The sequence below is a fragment of the Chiloscyllium punctatum genome, chromosome 6, assembly GCF_047496795.1.
Source record: "Chiloscyllium punctatum isolate Juve2018m chromosome 6, sChiPun1.3, whole genome shotgun sequence".
NCBI lineage: Eukaryota > Metazoa > Chordata > Chondrichthyes > Orectolobiformes > Hemiscylliidae > Chiloscyllium > Chiloscyllium punctatum.
This window is the reverse complement of record NC_092744.1, coordinates 33,443,323-33,464,494: the sequence shown is the minus strand read 5'-3', so window position 1 is coordinate 33,464,494 and position 21,172 is coordinate 33,443,323. Positions and strand designations below refer to the sequence as shown.

The 21,172-nt window shown below is 44.5% G+C and overlaps 1 protein-coding gene across 20 annotated transcripts in view; it reads left to right on the top strand.

Annotated features, from left to right (window-relative positions):
• The window catches only part of LOC140478849 (uncharacterized), a 125,393-nt gene that overhangs the window by 17,968 nt on the left and 86,253 nt on the right, over positions 1–21,172 (top strand). For 13 of the 20 annotated variants that reach the window (XM_072572362.1, XM_072572349.1, XM_072572358.1 and 10 more), the window contains exons 2-8: positions 5,241–5,384; positions 8,756–8,941; positions 9,232–9,387; positions 12,269–12,361; positions 12,936–13,118; positions 20,153–20,338; positions 20,910–21,092. In XM_072572362.1, the coding sequence (XP_072428463.1) occupies positions 5,241–5,384; positions 8,756–8,941; positions 9,232–9,387; positions 12,269–12,361; positions 12,936–13,118; positions 20,153–20,338; positions 20,910–21,092 (1,131 nt within the window). The remainder of the gene's footprint in view (positions 1–5,240; positions 5,385–8,755; positions 8,942–9,231; positions 9,388–12,268; positions 12,362–12,935; positions 13,119–20,152; positions 20,339–20,909; positions 21,093–21,172) is intronic. The other 7 variants (XM_072572350.1, XM_072572363.1, XM_072572360.1 and 4 more) reach the window with 7 other exon arrangements.

Sequence of the window (21,172 nt, the reverse complement as noted above, 5' to 3'; positions counted from 1 at the left end):
GGGGAGTGGGTCTCAGAGCAGAGCGAAGTGAGTGAGTCTCAGAGCAGCGTGAGGGGAGTGAGTCTCAGAGCAGTGTGAGGGGAGTGAGTCTCAGAGAAGTGTGAGGGGAGTGAGTCTCGGAGAAGTGTGAGGGGATTGCATCTCAGAGCAGTGCGAAGGCAGTGAGTCTCTGAGCAGTGTGAAGGGAGTACATGTCTCAGATCAGCGGCAGTGGAGCGAGTCTCAGACAAGGGAGAGGGAAGCGAGTCTCAGAGCAGGTTGAGGGGAGTGAGTCTCAGAGCAGTGCGAGGGGAGTGAGTCTCAGAGCAGTGTCAGGGGAGTGAGTCTCAGAGCAGTGCGAGGGGAGTGAGTCTCAGAGCAATGCGAGGGAGGTGAGTCTCAGAGCAGAGCAAGGGGAGTGAGTCTCAGACAAGGGAGAGGGAAGCGAGTCTCAGAGCAGTGCGAGGGGAGTGAGTCTCAGAGCAGTGTCAGGGGAGTGAGTCTCAGAGCAGAGCGAGGGGAGTGAGTCTCAGAGCAATGCGAGGGAGGTGAGTCTCAGAGCAGAGCAAGGGGAGTGAGTCTCAGACAAGGGAGAGGGAAGCGAGTCTCAGAGCAGTGTGACGGGAGTGGGTCTCAGAGAAGTGTGAGGGGAGTGAGTCTCAGAGCAGAGCGAGGGGAGTGAGTCTCAGAGCAGTGCGAAGGGAGTGAGTCTCAGAGCAGTGCGAGGGGAGTGAGTCTCAGAGCAGTGTGAGGGGAGTGAGTCTCAGAGCAGTGTGAGGGGAGCGAGTCTCAGAGCAGTGTGAGGGGAGCGAGTCTCAGAGCAGTGCGAAGGGAGTGAGTCTCAGAGCAGTGCGAAGGGAGTGGGTCTCAGAGCAGTGCGAGGGGAGCGAGTCTCGGAGCAGCGCGAGGAGAGTGAGTCTCAGAGCAGAGCAAGGGGAGCGAGTCTCGGACAAGGGAGAGGGAAGTGAGTCTCAGAGCAGTGTGAGGGGAGTGAGTCTCAGAGCAGCATGAGGGGAGTGAGTCTCGGAACAGTGTGAGGGGAGTTCCAGTTGCGCTGCTCCATGATCCGTACCCCTCCGAGACTCACTGCCCTCGTGTTGCTCCGAGAAACTCTACCTTTGCGCTGTCCCGGGCCTTGCTCCCTTCGCCTGTCTCCGAGATATGCTCCCCTCGCGCTGCTCTTGGAATTACTCCCCTTGCACTTCTACAAGACTTGCTTCCCTCGCACTGCTCTGAAACTCGCTCCGCTCACGTTGCTCCAAGACAGTGCCTTCCTGGCACTGCTCAGAGACCCACTCTCCTCGCTCTTCTCTGACACCTGCTCCCCTCAGGCTGCTCTGATACTCACTCCCTTCAGGCTGCTCTGAGACTCACTCCCCTTGCCATTTCCAAGACTAGCTCCCCTCGTACTTGCTCTGGGATGTGCTCCCTTCGCCTGTCTCCGAGACTGCTTCCCCACGCGCTGCTCCGAGACACAGTTCCCTAGTGCTCTCCCGGTCCCCCTCACACTTCTCCAAGACTGGCTCCCCTCGCCCTTCTCCGAGACTCGCTCCCCTCACCCTTCTCCGAGACTCGCTCCCCTCACCCTTCTCCGAACTCACTCCCCTCACCCTTCTCCGAACTCGCTCCCCTCACCCTTCTCTGAACTCGCTCCCCTCGCCCTTCTCCGAACTCGCTCCCCTTGCCCTTCTCCGAGACTCGCTCCCCACACCCTTCTCCGAGACTCGCTCCCCTCACCCTTCTCCGAGACTCACTCCCCTCACCCTTCTCCGAACTCGCTCCCCACACCCTTCTCCGAGACTCACTCCCCTCGCTCCTCTCGCCCTTCTCAAAGACTCACTCCCCTCACACTGCTCTGAGACTCACTCCCCTCGTACTGCTCTGAGACTCACTCCCATCGCACTGCTCTGAGACTCACTCTCTTCGTACTGTTCTGAGACTCACTCCCTTCACACTGCTCTGAGATTAATTCCGCTCACACTGCTCTGAGACTCTCTCCCCTCACACTGCTCTGAGACTCACTCCCATCGCACTGTTCTGAGACTCACTCCCATCGCACTGCTCTGAGACTCACTCCCATCGCACTGTTCTGAGACTCACTCCCATCGCACTGCTCTGAGACTCACTCCCCTTGCGCTGCTCTGAGACTCACTCCCCTCGCACTGCTCTGAGACTCACTCCCATCGCACTGCTCTGAGACTCACACCCCTCGCTCTGCTCTGAGACTCACTCCCATTGCACTGCTCTGAGACTCACTCCCCTCGCTCTGCTCTGAGATTCAGGCCCCTCCCCCTTCTCCGAGACTCTCTCCCCTTGCCCTACTCCGAGACTCTCTCCCCTCACCCTACTCCGAGACTCTCTTCCCTCGCCCTACGCCGAGACCTGCTTCCCTCGCACTGCTCTGAGACTCATCCTCCTGTGCTGCACCGAGACTTAGAGAAGGATGTGGGGTCCGAGTCTCAGAGCAGTACGCAGGAAGCGTGGATGTGGGGGATGCTGTTCTGGAGCTTACGTTGGAAGTCAGTGCTGGTGTGGAGTGATCTGCAGGCTTGGCTCGGAGCGGGGATGGCTGTCGGAATGGGGTCTTCCACAAGTGGTCAGACCACGTGCAGAGGCTCTGTGCTGGGCTGCTCCACTGTCAGATTTACTTGAAATGATTTTACTGGCCTATAAAGTCAATTGTTTCATGATGTCTTATTTCTAACTTAGTTTTTAAACTCTGTAAAGTCATGAAACTGTTTTTTATTCCTCTTTTGTGTCCAAGATTTATATCTAGGTACTTGTGCCTAAGATGGCGCCATTTGAGACAGACATTGTAAAAGCTTTTCACTCTACTTCGACAATGGAGTTCACATCCAATACAGGATATTCTGATCTATTCACTTCGATTCTATTCTATTCTAATTTTACCCCTTATTCTGAGGTGATGTCCTCTGGTCTTAGACTATTGCACATGGGGAAACAACCTTTCCACATCGACCTTGACAAGTCCCTGAAGAATCCTGTACATTTCAATAAGAGCATCTCTCATTCTTCCACATTCTGAAGAGTACAGGTCTATTCTGCTCTTGTTGTTTGATAAGACAATCCGTCCACACCTGGCATTGGCCTCAAAGAGCCTTCGCGGGACTCCCTCCAATGCAGCGTGTCTTTTTTCAAACAAGCAGCTCAAGCCTGTTCACAGTGTTTCAGCCCTGGTCTGACCTGTGCCTTGGATAGTTTTAGCAAAACCTCCCTACTTTTAAACTCCATTCCCTTTGAAATAAAGGCCAAGATTTCATTTGCCTTCCCTCTGTCCTCATGAGGTAGGATGCCAGTTTTTTGTAATTCATGGATCAGGATTCCCAAATCCTTCTGATCAATAACTTTCTACATTCTTTCTGAGATTAATGAAATTAGCTCATCTATTCTTCCTGCCAAAGGACATAACCTCACACTTTCCCACATTCCATTCCATTTGCTGACTCACCTTTATCTACATCCCCCTGCAGAGTCTTTGTGTATCCTCCCCACATGCATTCCCATCTATTGTTATGCCATCTGTAAACTTTGCTACTGTACGTTCACTATCCTCATGCAAGTCATTAGTGTACATATATCTGAAATAATTGTAGCCTGATCACTGTGGCACACTACCAGTTACAGGCTGTAGGCCTGAAAATGACCCCATTATCCCAACACTCTGTTTTCTATTAGTTAGCCAATTGTCTATCCATGCTAATATAATATCTCAACACCATAGGCTTTTATGTTATGAAATAATGCATATTGATGGAGTTGCATTCATTGTGTCAAGTAGAGAGTATTCCATCATGTTCATGATGCCCAGAATGTCGATGGCAGAGAACTCACTTGATAATAATGCCATTGCACATCAATGCAAAGTGTTGGATCTTGTTTTGTGGAAAATATTCATTTTCCAATATTTATGCAAATTTACTTGCCATTTATCAGCCAAGGGTTGCCTGCATCTAATTATATATAAACTCTGACAGCTTCAGAGACCATGAAGAGTTGCAAATGGTACTGAACGCTGCAATAATCAGTGCACATTTCCAGTACTGCTCTTGGATTGTAGGGGACGACATTGATGAAGCAGCTGAAGATGATTGGATTGAGGACAATACCCTGAGGAACTAGGGTTCTTATTGCACAGGGATAGTGTCCTCACCTCTGAGCCAGGAGGCCTGGGTTCTAGTCCCAACTCTTCTAGAAGTAGGTCATGACATCTCTGAATAGGTTGATTGTACAATTATCGATCTTGAGGAACTAGGACTCTGTGGCATCATGGTGGTGACCCAGCCTCTTCAAGTTTAAGGTCAAGTTCCACCTGCTCCTGAGGTATGCAATCACATCACTGGGCAAGTTGATTAGAAAAATATTAAAATGATCCTAAAGAACAAGGCACTTATGGCAGAGTGGTAGCATCCCTTTCTCTGTGCCAGAAGGTCTTGGCTCAAGTCCCACCTGTGCCTGAGATGTCTCACAATATGTCTGGACAAGTTGATTCTAAGGAGCAATCAGCTGAGACTGTAATTATTATCATTCAGTAACCACAGCCATCTTCCTTTGTGCTCAGTGTGATCCAATTAGTGCAGAGTTTCTACTAACTCCCTCTGATTACAATTTTGTTCAGGCTCCCTGCTGTCAAACATATAAAATGCAGCCTTAATATGAAGGGGAGGAGCTCTCAACTGAAAATCATCACTTTTCACAATATTGGAACTAAGTCTATAATAAGGCATTGAGCAAGCTCTTATCAGAATCCAAACTGAGCCGTGTTGAGCAAATTTGGATGAGTAAGTGCTTCCTGATGGGACTATCACCAACCTTTTCCATCACTTTACTGATCACTGAGTGTAAGTTGTCAGGGCGATAATTTGCCAGATTGAATCGTGATTTTGTGGACAGTACATAGGACAATACTTCACATTTTTGAGTAGACGCACGTATAGGCCCTGAAACAGCTTGGCTTGCAGCAATGGTAGTTCTGGAGTACAAGCCTTCAGGATTACAGCATGAATGTTACCATTGCACTGTCTAGTGTCATCTGATGTTTCTTGATGTCACATTGAGTGATGGATATCTGAGATACAAGGGTACTCTACATGAGATGGATCAGCCATTTGACACTTCTGGCTGAAGATGTGATTGGATGTTGCAATATTACACATTTACTCAGATATTATGTCACAATATTTGAATGTAACACTTAGTGTCACCTTACATTGTCAGGATGACTCCATATTTTGTATACACAGCTTCAACAGCTCCTACTGAGACTTCTACATCTGTACAAACAGCAAAGGCAACAGCAACTGGTGAACTCACTTCCGAATCAACACGTACAACCCAACCAATTATTCAAACATCACCAACCACTGTTAGCTCCAGAACAGAAACTGGTAAGAATCAGAAACTATCTTCAAGAGATTTTTGTGTTGAAAATTGCAAAACAGTTCAAGGCCCTCACATGGATACACCCTCTTCCGTCTTTCCAAGGTTGATTGCAAATGTAGAAGGAAATCTATCATGGCCATGTCATAAAGGGAGCTGAGGCACTTAAAAAAAGCAATTAACAGCCATTTTAAGATTAGCAAACCTCTTTTTGAACTGTACACAGGCCATACCCTGTGTCAGCAAGCTGGCAGCATGGACAGGAGGTCTTTGAGAATTGAAATTGGCATGATGCCAATATCCTAAAAAGGTGAACTCAGAAAATCTGTGGTCAGCAGCATGTGTGGCCAGATGCAATTCCTTCTGGCTAAACTGAATGATTTTGTGTTCTTCCATCATTTTGATATCAAAATGCATTGATTTGGACATCAGCAAGGGACAGGTTCCCTTATTCACCTGTGATACTGCAGATCACCAGGGATTCCGCTTCTTTGGGAGTTATCTGGAGCACTGAGGGGATTTTGCAACGTCATTCAAGACAACAGCAAGGCGGCCTTTGTGTGGAGCTGCAGGAGATGGGACAGAAACGAAACAAATATTTTGCATCAGTATTTACTGTGGAAAAGGTCATGGAAGATAGAGAATGTGGGGAAATAGATGGTGACATCTTGAAAAATGTCCATATTACAGAGGAGGAAGTGCTGGATGTCTTGAAACACATAATAGTGGATAAATCCCCAGGACCTGATCAGGTGTACCCTCAAACTCTGGGGAAGTGATTGCTGGGTCTCTTGCTGAGATATTTGTATCATCGATAGTCACAGGTGAGGTGAGGTTGGCTAACGTGGTGCCACTGTTTAAGAAGGGTGGTAAAGACAAGCCAGGGAACTATAGACCAGTGAGCCTGACTTTGGTTGTGGGCAAGTTGTTGGAGGGAATCCTGAGGGACAGGATATACATGTATTTGGAAAGGCAAGGACTGATTAGGGATAGTCAACATGGCTTTATGTGTGGGAAATCATGTCTCACAAACTTGATTGAGTTTTTTGAAGAAGTAACAAAGAGGATTGATGAGGGCAGAGCGGTAGATGTGATCTATATGGACTTTAGTAAGGCGTTCGACGAGGTTCCCTATGGGAGACTGGTGAGCAAGGTTAGATCTTACGGAATACAGGGAGAACTAGCCATTTGGATACAGAACTGGCTGAAAGGTAGAAGACAGAGGGTGGTGGTGGAGGGTTGTTTTCAGACTGGAGGCCTGTGACCAATGGAGGGGCACAAGGATCGGTGCTGGGTCCACTAATTTTCATCATTTATATAAATGATTTGGATGTGAGCATGAGAGGTATAGGTAGTAAGTTTGCAGATGACACCAAAATTGGAGGTGTAGTGAACAGCAAAGAAGCTTACCTCAGATCACCAATGGGATCTTGATCAGATGGGCCAATGGGCTGAGAAATAGCAGATGGAGTTTAATTCAGATAAATGCGAAGTGCTGCATTTTGGGAAAGCAAATCTTAGCAGGATTTATACACTTAATAGTAAGGTCCTAGGGAGTGTTGCTGAACAAAAAGACCTTGGAGTACAGGTTCATAGCTCCTTGAAAGTGGAGTCACAGGTAGATAGGATAGTGAAGAAGGCATTTGGTATGCTTTCCTTTATTGGTCAGAGTATTGAGTGCAGGAGTTGGGAGGTCATGTTGCGGCTGTACAGGACATTGGTTAGGCCACTGTTGGAATATTGCGTGCAATTCCGGTTTCCTTCCTATCAGAAAGATGTTGTGAGACTTGAAAGAGTTCAGAAAAGATTTACAAGGATGTTGCCAGGATTGGAGGATTTGAGCAATAGGGGGAGGTTGCATAGGCTGGGGCTGTTTTCCTTGGATCATCAGAGGCTGAGTGGTGACCTTATAGAGGTTGAAAAAATCATGAGGGCCATGGATATTGTAAATAGACAAAGTCTTTTCCCTGGGGTGGAGGAGTCAGAACTAGAAAGCATAGGTTTAGGGTGAGAGGGGAAAGATATAAAAGAGATCTAAGGGATAACTTTTTCATGCAGAGGGTGGTACATGTATGGAATGAGTTGCCGGAGGAAGTGGTGGAGGTTGGTACAATTACAACATTTGAAAGGCATTTGGATGGGTATATGAATAGGAAGAGTTTAGAGGGATATGGGCTGGGTGCTGGCAGGTGGGACTAGATTGGGTTGGGATATCTGGTCAGCATGGATGAGTTGGAGCGAAGGGTCTGCGTCTGTGCTGTACATCTCTATGACTCTGTGACTCTATAACACTACCTTCCAAATCCATCTTTTACCAACTAGGAGAACAAGAGCAGTAGATCCATGGGAAAACCACCCTTGCAAGTGCTCCTCCAGGACAATCATCATGTTGACCTGGAAGTACATTGTTGTTCCTTCAGTGTTGCTGGGTGAAAATTCTTGAATGATCTCCAAAATGGGATTGTGGATGTATGTGGAGCAAATGCACTGCATCAGTTCAAGAATACAGTTCATCACTACTTTCTCAAGGGCAACTTGGCATGCAGAACAAAAGCTTGTGCTGAGAGCAATGCCCACATCCCACAAATGAATAAAAATAACTCCTGAACCCAACCTGACTAACCACTCCTTGACCTGATCCAAATACCTTCAACTGGCCTATTCAACCCTCAATGAAACAAATCTACTCGTTCACTCCCGCTGACATGACCAAAGCACCCATTTCTTTAAACAAGGCCTCCAAATCCAACCCAATATGCTTATCCCCAACCAGACTATTTTTTTCTCCTAGCTGACCGACCCGCTCCTTTTTCCTGTTAACTTTCCTCCAACCCAACTCAATTACCCACCGATCCCAACTGGATATGACTACCCACTCCATTTCACAAGCCACTCATCCATCACTCAGCCGTCCAGTCACTCACACACTAAAAGACTTGAGAACTTCACAAAATTTCCTACTTATATTGGGTAATATTGCAAAAAGGGAGCATGTCCTCTTGTCCATCATGTCTTTTCTGACCTTATGTGCCCCTTGAAAAGCTGCATTGCTCTATTACTAGTGCGTTTAGGATTAACAGACCCATCTGAAACACTGGACAACTTTGGGTGCACAAATCTTTGTTGGATGTGGCAATGTGCAGCACATTAATGCTGACTGAAGATCTGGGTAATTCATTCCGCCCTGCACTTCTGACAGAACTTAAATCCAGTTCTATTTTGCTCTGTTACACTACAGCTGGGGTGGTACCATATAATGCATTAAGTACTGGAAGATGCCATATTTAGGAATTTAAATATTTCTCAGATTTAATGTCATCCTTTAAGTCGAATAAAAGGAAGATTCATTCATTGCATTAATATGGCTTTGTTTACACAGCTGTAACAACTGATCCGACCACAACTCCTCTGGTTGGAACATCATCTACACCTGTACAATTAACAACTACAGCAGCCTCTCCATCCATCCCAGGAGTGACAACTGCAGAGAACACCACTCAGCAATCGACAACAGAATCCACACCAAACACAACAACAGGGAACAATCTCACAACAACAGCAAGTAGTAAGCTAATTTATATGATGTTTCACAGCACATGCACTGGAACAACATTAATTGCAGCATGATTTCCTGCAGAAATATTAAATAATAGTGTGCACTTGTAGTGTGCATTTAACCATATAGTTCATGTGGGCAACAATAATTTTTTAGATACTATTGTTGAAGCCACCAATATAATGACATATAAAATTGTTCTTAAATATGAAGCTCCTACAGATTCAGAAAATATGGCACACTATATTATGCACTGCCAAAGCATTCAACACGAGTTTTTCTTTTTTTTATTGGAACAGCCACATCAAATATTGCAATAACAACAGAGAGCTCTTCTTCCTTCCAACCACTAACAAATACATCACAAACCTCTGCATCATCTTCAGTTACACCAGTGCTACCAACTACACTGAGCAGCACTCAACCATCAAGTGATGGCAGTTCCATAACACCAGGTAATTGTGAATATCCAACCTTAGTTATGAAAGCTATTTCTTGACGACAGTACCGATAATTCTACAATGCATGCATTAAACTTTAAAATATTTCACCATGGTGAGCTAAAAAGATGTCAGGGATTAGATCAATCAAAACACTCTCCTCCAGACCCTTCTAAAGATGACAACAATTTCTTTTGACAAAATGGTGGCCAATATATGTTGTAATTCCAAAATGTTTGGGTTGGTATATTTTGACAGGACTGAGTCTTAGCAGGGTTCTATTGTAGATGCACTCAAAACCAAATTCAAGTCCTGTTACAGAACAGGCTGAGGAAGCATCAGTCTGTACAGTGAAACCTCCACACAAATGGAAAGGTTAGGACATGATGATATTTCTTATCCTCGACTTTACGATCTCCAATTTCCATTGTGATCCTGAATACATATTGCACTTATGAAAGGGGGAAGCTGTCCATGACAACAGTATGGCAGTTTCTACAACAACTGCTCCTAACACAGCTCCTCTTGTTGGAACATCATCTACGCCTTTACAATTAATAACTACAGCAGCCTCTCCATCCACGCCAGGAGTGACCACTAACAGCAGTAATATTTGACAAACGATGGACTTCTGTATTGAAATTCACTGATGTGCATTTTGGCAATTTCTTGGAGCTTCCCAAATGAACTGGGAAATCAAAAAAGTGAACTTTAATATCCATCTTTATATCAAAGGCTCATTTCGGAAAGCCAGAAAGAACTTTTGCCAAGTTAGTCAAACTGGTCGGCATTCCTTGAGAGGGAAATAACTGGTGAGGCTTTTCTTAATTTACGTTATATTAGTGTTGTCACACAGATGTTCTTTGAGAACCAGGAGATTTATAAGAAGCACTGGGGTAACAGTGTGGGCTTGGAAATGAGAGATAATCTATCCACACTCAGAAAATAGAGACCATAGCAAAGGGGATTCAGTTATAGACTCCTAATGGAAAAAAATACCTTTATGAGAAATAATGCAAAGACCAGAAAGAGAAGGCAAGTGAATGTAAAAGAAAATTTGCACCTCTCAGAAGGAATATCGCTGCCATTGACATTAGGCACCATGAGGCACCATTACACTGATCAGTGAAAGGAACCGAAAAGAAATTTAGATCAGGACAACAGAATCGGGACAGTTTCAGAATTCCTTGCTACAGAGAGCCATGGGGGCAGAGTGCTTGTGTATATTTAAGGTTGAGTTGACAATTCATTGATCAGTAAAGGATTTGAATGGTTTTGAAGGAAAGTAGGCATGAGGCATGCTGGATCAGCCATGATCCTATTGAACGGCAGACCAGGCTGAAGGGACTGAACGGCCTCCTCCAGTTCCTATTTCTTGTGACCTTTTGGTCTTCTGGAAAATGAACCTTTTTTTTAAAATCTGGAAAGCCAAGTCTACCAGAAGAAGATGTCAGTAAAATTTACAGGTTTAAAAGGAATAGGTCTGGGTAACAAAGACACAATTTCAACAGGATGATGTATAAAGGCCACAGATAGAAAATTTTATTTAAACATTTGCATGGAATAAATTCTTGGGGTTTTAAATTGTCAGCAACAGTGTGTACCTCTTGTGGTGGTGGGGTTCTGCTTTCATATTCGAAGTGTTGAGGTGGGCACGGGAAAGGTATGTGCAGATGCATTTGAAAAAATGCTGCAGCAAGGAATTATTGCAATGCAGATCCTATGGTGGGAAGCATTCTGTGAGATACTCATAGAAACTTCCCCACAGCCATTGAGAATAGGGTCCTGATTACCAAGTGTTGTAATTGGATGTGTGCACTTAGTTCTAAGAGGATGCTCTTTGGGTTGATATGATGCTACCAACCCATCTTGTAACATTAGTCTATGGAGTTTACTAGATTAAAGTGGTGAAGCCTTATTCTTAAGTTAAAAAACAAGTTTATTACATAGCAGGAAAATAATTGGTTATGTTAGATTAAGGCTGGTTAACTACATTAACATTTTGAACTATAAGATAATAAGAAATAGGGACAGGAATAGGCCGGTCAGCTCCTGGAGCCTGCTCTGCCATTCATTAGAATCATGGACAGGCCAACATTCCTCATGTTCACTTTCCTGCCTTTTCCTTATAAGCTTTGATTTCCCTAGTCATCAGGAATCTACCTCAGCCTCAAATCAAAACAAGGACTCTTCCTCCCATTCCTCTCTGCAGCAAGGAGTTGCAAAGACTAACAATGCTCTGAGAGAAGAAATTCTGCCTCAACTCTGTCTTAAGTTTGCAACCTTTATTTTGAGACTATGTCCAGTGATATTAGATTCTCCCTTAAAAAAATCTTCTCAGCATTTACCCTGTCAAGCCCCTTAAGAACACTATATGTTACAGAGAACATACCTGATTGTTCTAAACTCCAGTGAGTAAAGTCCAAACCTGTTTAATCTTTGCTCATTGGACAATCCCGATGTTTGGTAATATTGTAGAAAAGGGAGCCTGTCCTCTTCCTATCCATCTTCTCTTGTTCTCCCCTGAGTGCACCTTGAAAGGCTGCATTGCTCCATTTCTACTGCATTGAGGATTAAAAGACCCATATGAACCTATAGACAACTGTGGGTGCAGAAATCTTTGTTGGATTTGGAAATGTGCCCAGCATTGATGCTGACCAAAGATCTAGAGAATTCATTCACCCTTGCATTTCTGACAGATCTTAAAACCAGCTCTACTTTGTTTTGTTATAACTACAGCAATACCTTAAGTACAAGAAGATGCCATATTTGGAAACTTAAATATTTCTCAAATTTAATGTTGTCATTTAAGTTGTGTGAAAGGGAGAATCTTTGAAGACTTAAATGTAATTTTGTCTACACGGCTTCAACAACTGGTCCTCTCCATCCATCCCAGGAGTGACAACTGCAGAGAACACCACTCAGCAATCAACAACAGAATCCACACCAAACTCAACAACAGGGAACAATCTCACAACAACAGCAAATAGTAAGCTAATTTATATGATATTTGACAGCACATTCACTCGAACAAAGTCAATTGCAGCATGATTTCCTGCAGAAATGTTCAACAAATGTTTTCCTCGGATGGTGATGGCTAGCACACAGAGACAAAGCTTTAAATTGATGGGTGATATGTACAGGACAGATGTCAGAGGTAGTTTCTTTTCTCAGAGAGCTTTAGGGGTGTGGAGCGTACTGCCTGCAACAATAGTAGGCTTGCCAACGTTAAATGGTGATTGGATAAACATACGGATGATAATGGAGTAGTGTAGAAGAGATAGGCTTCAGATTGGTGCAACAGCTCGGCACAATATCGAGGGCTGAAGGATCTCTACTGCACTGTAATGTTCTATGTTCTAATAGTGTGCACTTATAGTGGATATTTAACCAGGAAGTTCATGTGGGCAACAATAATTTCTTTAGATAGTATTGTTGAAGCTACCAATATAATGATATCTAAAATTATTCTGGGTTATGAAGCTGTTACAGATTTGGAAATGGTAACAAACTGTGTTATACATTGTTAAAGTGTCCAAAATGATTTTTTTTTATTGGAACAGCCACATCAAGTACTGCAATAACAACAGAGAGCTCTTCTTCCTTCCAACTACTAACAAATACATCACAAACCTCTGCATCATCTTCAGTTACACAGGTCCCTCCAACGACACTGAGCAGCACTCAACCATCGACAACTCAGAACATGACAATCTCAACAAGTGATGTCAGTTCCACAACACCAGGTAATTGTGAACAGCAAACCATATTCATGAAAGCCCTTTCTTGCTTACAGTACTGATAATTATCCAACGCATGTGTTAAACTTTAAAATGTTTCACCATGGTGAGCTAAACAGATGTCAGGGAGTAGATCAATCAAAGCAATCTAAAGATGGCAACAATTTCTTTGGGCAAAATAATAGCCAATATATGTTTTAATTTTAAAATGCTTGGGCTGGGTAAATTTTAACAGGGTTCTATTGTGGACACACTCAAACATAAATTCAAGTTATGTTACAGTCTGAAAAAGCATCAGTCTAGACAGTAAAATCTACATGCAAATGGAAAAGTTAGGATGTGATGATATTTCTTATTAGGGTGTAGGTTTGCTCGCTGAGCTGTAGGTTTGATATCCAGACGAACAAACTTAAAAGACCCAGTACAACCCATGGACAAAACCAATGTCATCTACAAAATTCCATGCAAGGACTGCCACAAACACTACATAGGACAAACAGGAAGAAAGTTAGCCACCAGGATACATGAACACCAGCTAGCCACAAAAAAAAAGTCATGACCCCCTCTCCTTCATAGCCTTACACACGGATGAAAAAAACCACCATTTTGACTGGGACAACACATCTATCCTGGGACAGGCGAAGCAAAAACATAACATCATCAGTGGCGACCTCCAAGTGAAGCAAAGCTGTTGTCCCCTGCTTTCTATTTATATCTTTCTCCTGGATGAGGTTCCTGGGGTTTGTGGTGATGTCATTTCCTGTTCATTTTCTGAGAGGATGATAGATGGCATCTAGATCTATGTGCTTGTTTATGGCGTTGTGGTTGGATTGCTAGGCCTCTAGGAATTCTCTGGCATGTTTTTGCTTCGCCTGTCCCAGGATAGATGTTTTGTCCCAGTCGAAATGTTTTTTTTTTCATCCGTGTGTAAGGCTATGAAGGAGAGGGGGTCGTGACTTTTTTTTTGTGGCTAGCTGGTGTTCATGTATCCTGGTGGCTAACTTTCTTCCTGTTTGCCCTATGTAGTGTTTGTGGCAGTCCTTGCATGGAATTTTATAGATGACGTTGGTTTTGTCCATGGGTTGTAGTAGGTCTTTTAAGTTTGTTAGTTTTTATTTGAGAGTGTTGGTGGGTTTGTGTGCTACTAGGATTCCGAGGGGTCTTAGTAGTCTGGCTGTCATTTCTGAAACTTGTTTGGTACATGGTAAGGTGGTTAGGGTTTCTGGCTGTGTTTGGTCTGCTTGTCGTGGTTTGTTCTTGAGGAGTGTTTCCTTTGCTAGGTCGATGTTGATGGAGGTGAACAGTGCTGTTACGTCAAATGAGATCATTGAGGCCAAAGAACTACACGCAAGACTGAAATATCTAGTAGAAGAGTCACAGCACTCCATCCACTCCACCCAGGAATTCCTAAAAATCATCAAAAACACCAAAATAGAGGAAGATGAAACAGTGATCTCATTTGACGTAACAGCACTGTTCACCTCCATCAACATCGGCCTGGCAAAGGAAACACTTACCATACTTTTAGAAGAGACCATCTCACATACCTCAACCACCATCAATCACATTGCCAAAGAAAACATCATGAAGCTAGTGGACCTGTGCCTCACTACCCACTTCACCTTCAACAACATAATCTACAAACAAACCAACGGCACACCCATGGGATCTCCGCTATCAGGATTCATAGCAGAAGCAGTAATGCAAAGGCTAGAACATAGAACATAGAACATAGAACATAGAACAATACAGCACAGAACAGGCCCTTCGGCCCACGATGTTGTGCCGAACTTCTAACCTAGATTAAGCACCCATCCATGTACCCATCCAAATGCCACTTAAAGGTCGCCAATGATTCTGACTCTACCACTCCCACGGGCAGCGCATTCCATGCCCCCACCACTCTCTGGGTAAAGAACCCACCCCGACATCTCCCCTATACCTTCCACCCTTCACCTTAAATTTATGTCCCCTTGTAACACTCTGTTGTACCCGGGAATAAAGTTTCTGACTGTCTACTCTATCTATTCCTCTGATCATCTTATAAACCTCTATCAAGTCACCCCTCATCCTTCGCCGTTCCAACGAGAAAAGGCCGAGAACTCTCAACCTATTCTCATACGACCTATTCTCCATTCCAGGCAACATCCTGGTAAATCTCCTCTGCACCCTCTCCAAAGCTTCCACATCTTTCCTAAAGTGAGGCGACCAGAACTGCACACAGTACTCCAACGGTGGCCTAACCAAAGTCCTGTACAGCTGAACAAACAGCCCTACCAATCATCAAACCAAAATTCTGGGTTCACTACGTAGATGACACCTTTGTCATCACAAAACGAAGCAAGATAGAAGAGACATTTAACATCAACAACAACACCCTCACAGGCATAAAGTTCACCAAGGAGGAAGAAACCGACAACAAACTCGCATTCCTGGACGTCACAGTCAAAAGAAAGGACAACGGAGAACTACAAACCTGTGTATACAGAAAACCGACAAACATTGACCAAATACTTAACTACACCAGCAACCATCCCAACACCCACAAACGAAACTGTTTCAGAACACTATTCCAATGAGCCACCACACATGGCAGCACAGACGAACTTTGGAAAACAGAGGAGAACCACCTATACAATGTATTCAAGAAGAACGGATACTCAAAAAATACAGTGCACAGATTCCTCAAGAACAAACCACGACAAGCCGATCAGACACAGCCAGAAACCCTAACCACCTTACCATACATCAAAGAAGTTTCAGAAATGACAGCCAGACTACTAAGACCCCTTGGAATCCTAGTAGCACACAAACCCACCAACACTCTCAAATAAAAACTAACAAACTTAAAAGACCTAGTACAACCCATGGACAAAACCAACGTCATCTATAAAATTCCATGCAAGGACTGCCACAAACACTACTTAGGGCAAACAGGGAGAAAGTTAGCCACCAGGATACACGAACACCAGCTAGCCACAAAAAGACATGAACCCCTCTCCCACATAGCCCTGCACACGGATGAAAAAAATCCACCATTTCGACTGGGACAACACATCTATCTTGGAACAGGCGAAGCAAAAACATGCCAGAGAATTCCTAGAGGCCTGGCACTCCAACTACAACACCATAAACAAGCACATAGATCTAGATGCCATCTATCATCCTCTCGGAAAATGAACAGGAAATGACATCACCACAAACCCCAGGAACCCCATCCAGGAGAAAGATATAAATAGAAAGCAGGAGACAACAGCTTTGCTTCACTTGGAGGTCGCCACTGATGATGTTACCTAGCCAGGTAATGAAACGTCTGGATATCAAACCTACAGCTCAGCGAGCAAACCTACACCCTAAACCTCAACCTGAGCTACAAACGTTCACAAACCTTGCGATATTTCTTATTCTAGATTTTACGACCTCCAATTTCCATTGTGATCCGGATTATATGTTATCCCGATGAAAGGGTGAATCTGTCTCGGTCCATTTCATGACAGCAGAAATATTTGATCGAAGATGGACTGCTGTATTGAAAATCATTGTATCTTTTCAGGAGGTCATAAAGACACAGGTTCTGAAATGTCTGGGGTTGATCTATTGAAGAAGCTTTAAAATTTAAATTTAAAAATACATTTGTAGAATGAAAGGGGAGTGGCCAGTTCTTCCAGCACAGTTTTACTCTGGTTTGGGTTTGGTTTGGTTTTAGCAGGCAGTCAGTTGTGAAGCTGCTGGACCCAAGGTTCAAGCTGATCCTCCCTCTCTCTGACATCTCTCCTGAAGGAACCCGGGTTTGATTTTACCTCTTGTGCCAAGGGAATGTTTATAGGGAATGTTGAATGTATTTGCAACAGCATCATTAAATTTGGATGATCTGTTGGGTTTTCAGATAGGTTCCGTTATTGTGTGTTCTGTTCTCCTTTGTGTTTCATTCGGTAAGCTTGCAAGTAATTTCTGTTTCGTTTAAAACAAAGTGATTGGGCCAGTTCCATCACTATTGGCATATCCACTGTACGCCTTCTGAACAATTAGGGCAAAATGAGGATCTGGTCTAATTTCTTGAAATGTTCTTAGCGGGTCTGGCCTGGGCCATAACAACAACCATAGAGAATAGGATCCTGATTACCAAGTGGTATCATGTGATGTGTGCACGTGTTTCTTCTAAGATTTTCTTTGGGTTAGCATGATGCCAGAAACCCATCTTGTGACATTGATCTATGGAGCTAACTAGTTTCAAGCGGTGAAGCCACATTCTTAACTTAAAAACTAGTTTGTTACATATCCGGAAGATAACCGGTTATGTTAGCTTCAGGCCGTATAACTACATTAACACTTTGGACGATAAGGTAATAAGCAATAGGAACAGGAGTAGGCCGGTCAGCTCCTGGAGCCTGCTCTGCCATTCATTAGAATCATGGACAGGCCAACATTCCTCATGTTCACTGTCTTGCCTTTCTCCTTATAACAGTTGATTCCCATATTAATCAGGAGTCTGTCCTCTGGGAGAAGAAATTCTTCCTCAACTCCATCTTAAGTTTGCAACCTTTATTCAGAGACTATGTCCTGTGAACCTTGATTCTCCCATGAGGAAAACCATCCTCTCAGCATTTACCCTGTGAAGCCCCTTAAGAACGCTCTATGTTTCAATGAGATCATCTCTCATTCTTCTAAACTCCAGTGAGTCTCAGACTCTTCCCTCCCCTTCCTAGACCTCTCCATCTCTACCTCGGACGACTGACTCAACACGGACGTATACTATAAACCGACTGACTCCCACAGCTACCTAGATTACACCTCTTCCCACCCTGCCCCCTGTAAAAACGCCATCCCATATTCCCAATACCTTTGTCTTCACCGCATCTGCTCCCAGGAGGACCAATTCCAATACCGAACAAACCAGATGGTCTCCTTCTTCAAAGACTGCAATGTTCCCTCAGACGTGGTTGACGATGCTCTACACCGCATCTCCTCCACTTCCCACTCCTCCGCCCTTGAGCCCCACCCCTCCAATCACCACCAGGACAGAACCCCACTAGTCCTCACCTACCACCCCACCAACCTCCAGATACATCGGATCATCCTTCGTCATTTCCGCCACCTCCAAACGGACCCCACCACCAAGGGTATATTTCCCTCCCCACCCCTATCAGCATTCCGGAAAGACCACTCCCTCTGTGACTCCCTTGTCAGATCCATACCCCCCACCAACCCAACCTCCACTCCCGGCACCTTCCCCTGCAACCGCAAGAAATGCAAAACTTGCGCCCACACCTCCCCACCCCTCACTTCCCTCCAAGGCCCCAAGGGATCCTTCAATATCCATCAGAAATTCACCTGCAACTCCACACACATCATTTACTGCATCCGCTGCACCCGATGTGGCCTCCTCTACATTGGGGAGACAGGCTGTCTACTTGCGGAACGTTTCAGAGAACACTTCTGGGACATCCACACCAACCAACCCAACTGCCCCGTGGCTGAACACTTTAACTCCCCCTCCCACTCCACCAAGGACATGCAGGTCCTTGGCCTCCTCCATCGCCAGACCATGGCAACATGATGCCTGGAGGAAGAGCGACTCATCTTCCGCCTAGGAACCCTCCAACCACAAGGAATGAATGCAGATTTCTCCAGTGTCCTCATCTCCCCTCCCCGCACCTTTTCTCAGTCCCAACCCTCAGACTCAGCACCGCCTTCTTGACCTGCAATCTTCTTCCCGACCTCTCCGTCCCTACCCCCTCTCCGGCCTATCACCCTCACCTTGACCTCCTTCAACCCATCGCATTCCCAACACCCCTCCCCCAAGTCCCTCCTCCCTACCTGTTATCTTAGCCTGCTTGGCACACCCACCTCATTCCTGAAGAAGGGCTTATGCCCGAAACATCGATGCTTCTTCTCCTTTGATGCTGCCTGACCTGCTGCGCTTTTCCAGCAACACATTTTTAAGCTCCTGGAGCCTGCTCTGCCATTCATTAGAATCATGGACAGGCCAACATTCCTCATGCTCACTTTCCTGCCCTTTACTTATAACCGTTGATTTCCCTATTGATCAGGAGTCTGTCCTCGTGACAAAGAAATTCTTCCACAACTCCATCCTAAGTTTACATACTTTATTCAGAGACTATGTCCTGTGAACCTACATTCTCCCATAAGGAAAACCATCTTCTCAGCATTTACCCTGTGAAGCCCCTTAAGAAGACTCTATGTTTCAATGAGATCATCTCTCATTCTTCTAAACTCCAGTGAGTAAAGTCCAAACCTGTTTAATCTTTGCTCATTGGACAATCCCGATGTTTGGTAATATTGTAGAAAAGGGAGCCTGTCCTCTTTTTTTTTTAGATTAGATTACTTTTTAGATTAGATTAGATTACTTACAGTGTGGAAACAGGCCCTTTGGCCCAACAAGTCCACACCGCCCCGCCGAAGCGTAACCCACCCATACCCCTACATCTACATCTACATTTACCCCTTACCTAACACTATGGGCAATTTAGCATGGCCAATTCACCTGGCCTGCACATCTTTGGACTGTGGGAGGAAACCGGAGCACCCGGAGGAAACCCACGCAGACACGGGGAGAACATGCAAACTCCACACAGTCGGTCGCCTGAGGCGGGAATTGAACCCGGGTCTCAGGCGCTGTGAGGCAGCAGTGCTAACCACTGTGCCACCGTGCCGCCCATCTTCTCCTATCCATCTTCTCTTGTTCTCCCCTGAGTGCACCTTGAAAGGCTGCATTGCTCCATTTCTACTGCATTGAGGATTAAAAGACCCATATGAACCTGTAGACAACTGTGGATGCAGAAATCTTTGTTGGATTTGGCAATGGACCCAGCATTGATGCTGACGGAAGATTCAGACAAATCACTTACCCTCGCATTGCTGACGGAATCTGGTTCTATTGTGTTCTAACTACATCAATACATGAAGGACAAGAAGATGTCATATTTGCAAATTTAAATATCTCTCAGATTTGATGTTGTCATTTAAATTGTATAGAAGGAAAGTTCTTTGAAGACTGAAATGTGATTTTGTTTACACAGCTGTAACAACTGGTCCGACCACAACTCCTCTGGTTGGAACATCATCTACACCTGTACAATTAACAACTACAGCAGCCTCTCCATCCATCCCAGGAGTGACAACTGCAGAGAACACCACTCAGCAATCGACAACAGAATCCACACCAAACTCAACAACAGGGAACAATCTCCCAACAACAGCAAGTAGTAAGCTAATTTATATGATGTTTCACAGCACATGCACAGGAACAAAGTCAATTGCAGCATGATTTCAGGCAGAAATGTTCAACAAATGTTTTCCTCTGATGGTGATGGCTAGCACAAGGAGACAAAGCTTTAAATTGATGGGCGATACATACAGGAAAGATGTCAGAGGTAGTTTCTTTTCTCAGAGAACTTTAGGGGTGTGGAGCATACTGCCTGCAACAATAGTAGGCTTGCCAACGTTAAATGGTGATTGGATAAACATACGGATGATAATGGAGTAGTGAAGGAGAGATAGGCTTCAGATTGTTGCAACAGCTCAGCACAACATCGAGGGCTGAAGGATCTCTACTGCACTGTAATGTTCTATGTTCTAATAGTGTGCACTTATCGTGGATATTTAACCAGGAAGTTCATGTGGGCAGCAATAATATCTTTAGATAGTATTGTTGAAGCCACCAATATAATGATATATAAAATTGTTCTGGGTGATGAAGCTCCTACAGATTTGGAAATGGTAACAAACTGTGTTATACATTGTTAAAGTGTCCAAAATGATTTTTTATTGGAACAGCCACATCAAATACTGCAATAACAACAGAGAGCTCTTCTTCCTTCCAACTACTAACAAATACATCACAAACCTCTGCATCATCTTCAGTTACACAGGTCCCTCCAACTACACTGGGCAGCACTCAACCATCGACAACTCAGAACATAACAATCTCAACAAGTGATGTCAATTCCACAACACCAGGTAATTGTGAACATCAAACTGTACTCATGAAAGCTATTTCTTGCCTACAGTACTGATAATTGGACAATGCATGGAGTAAA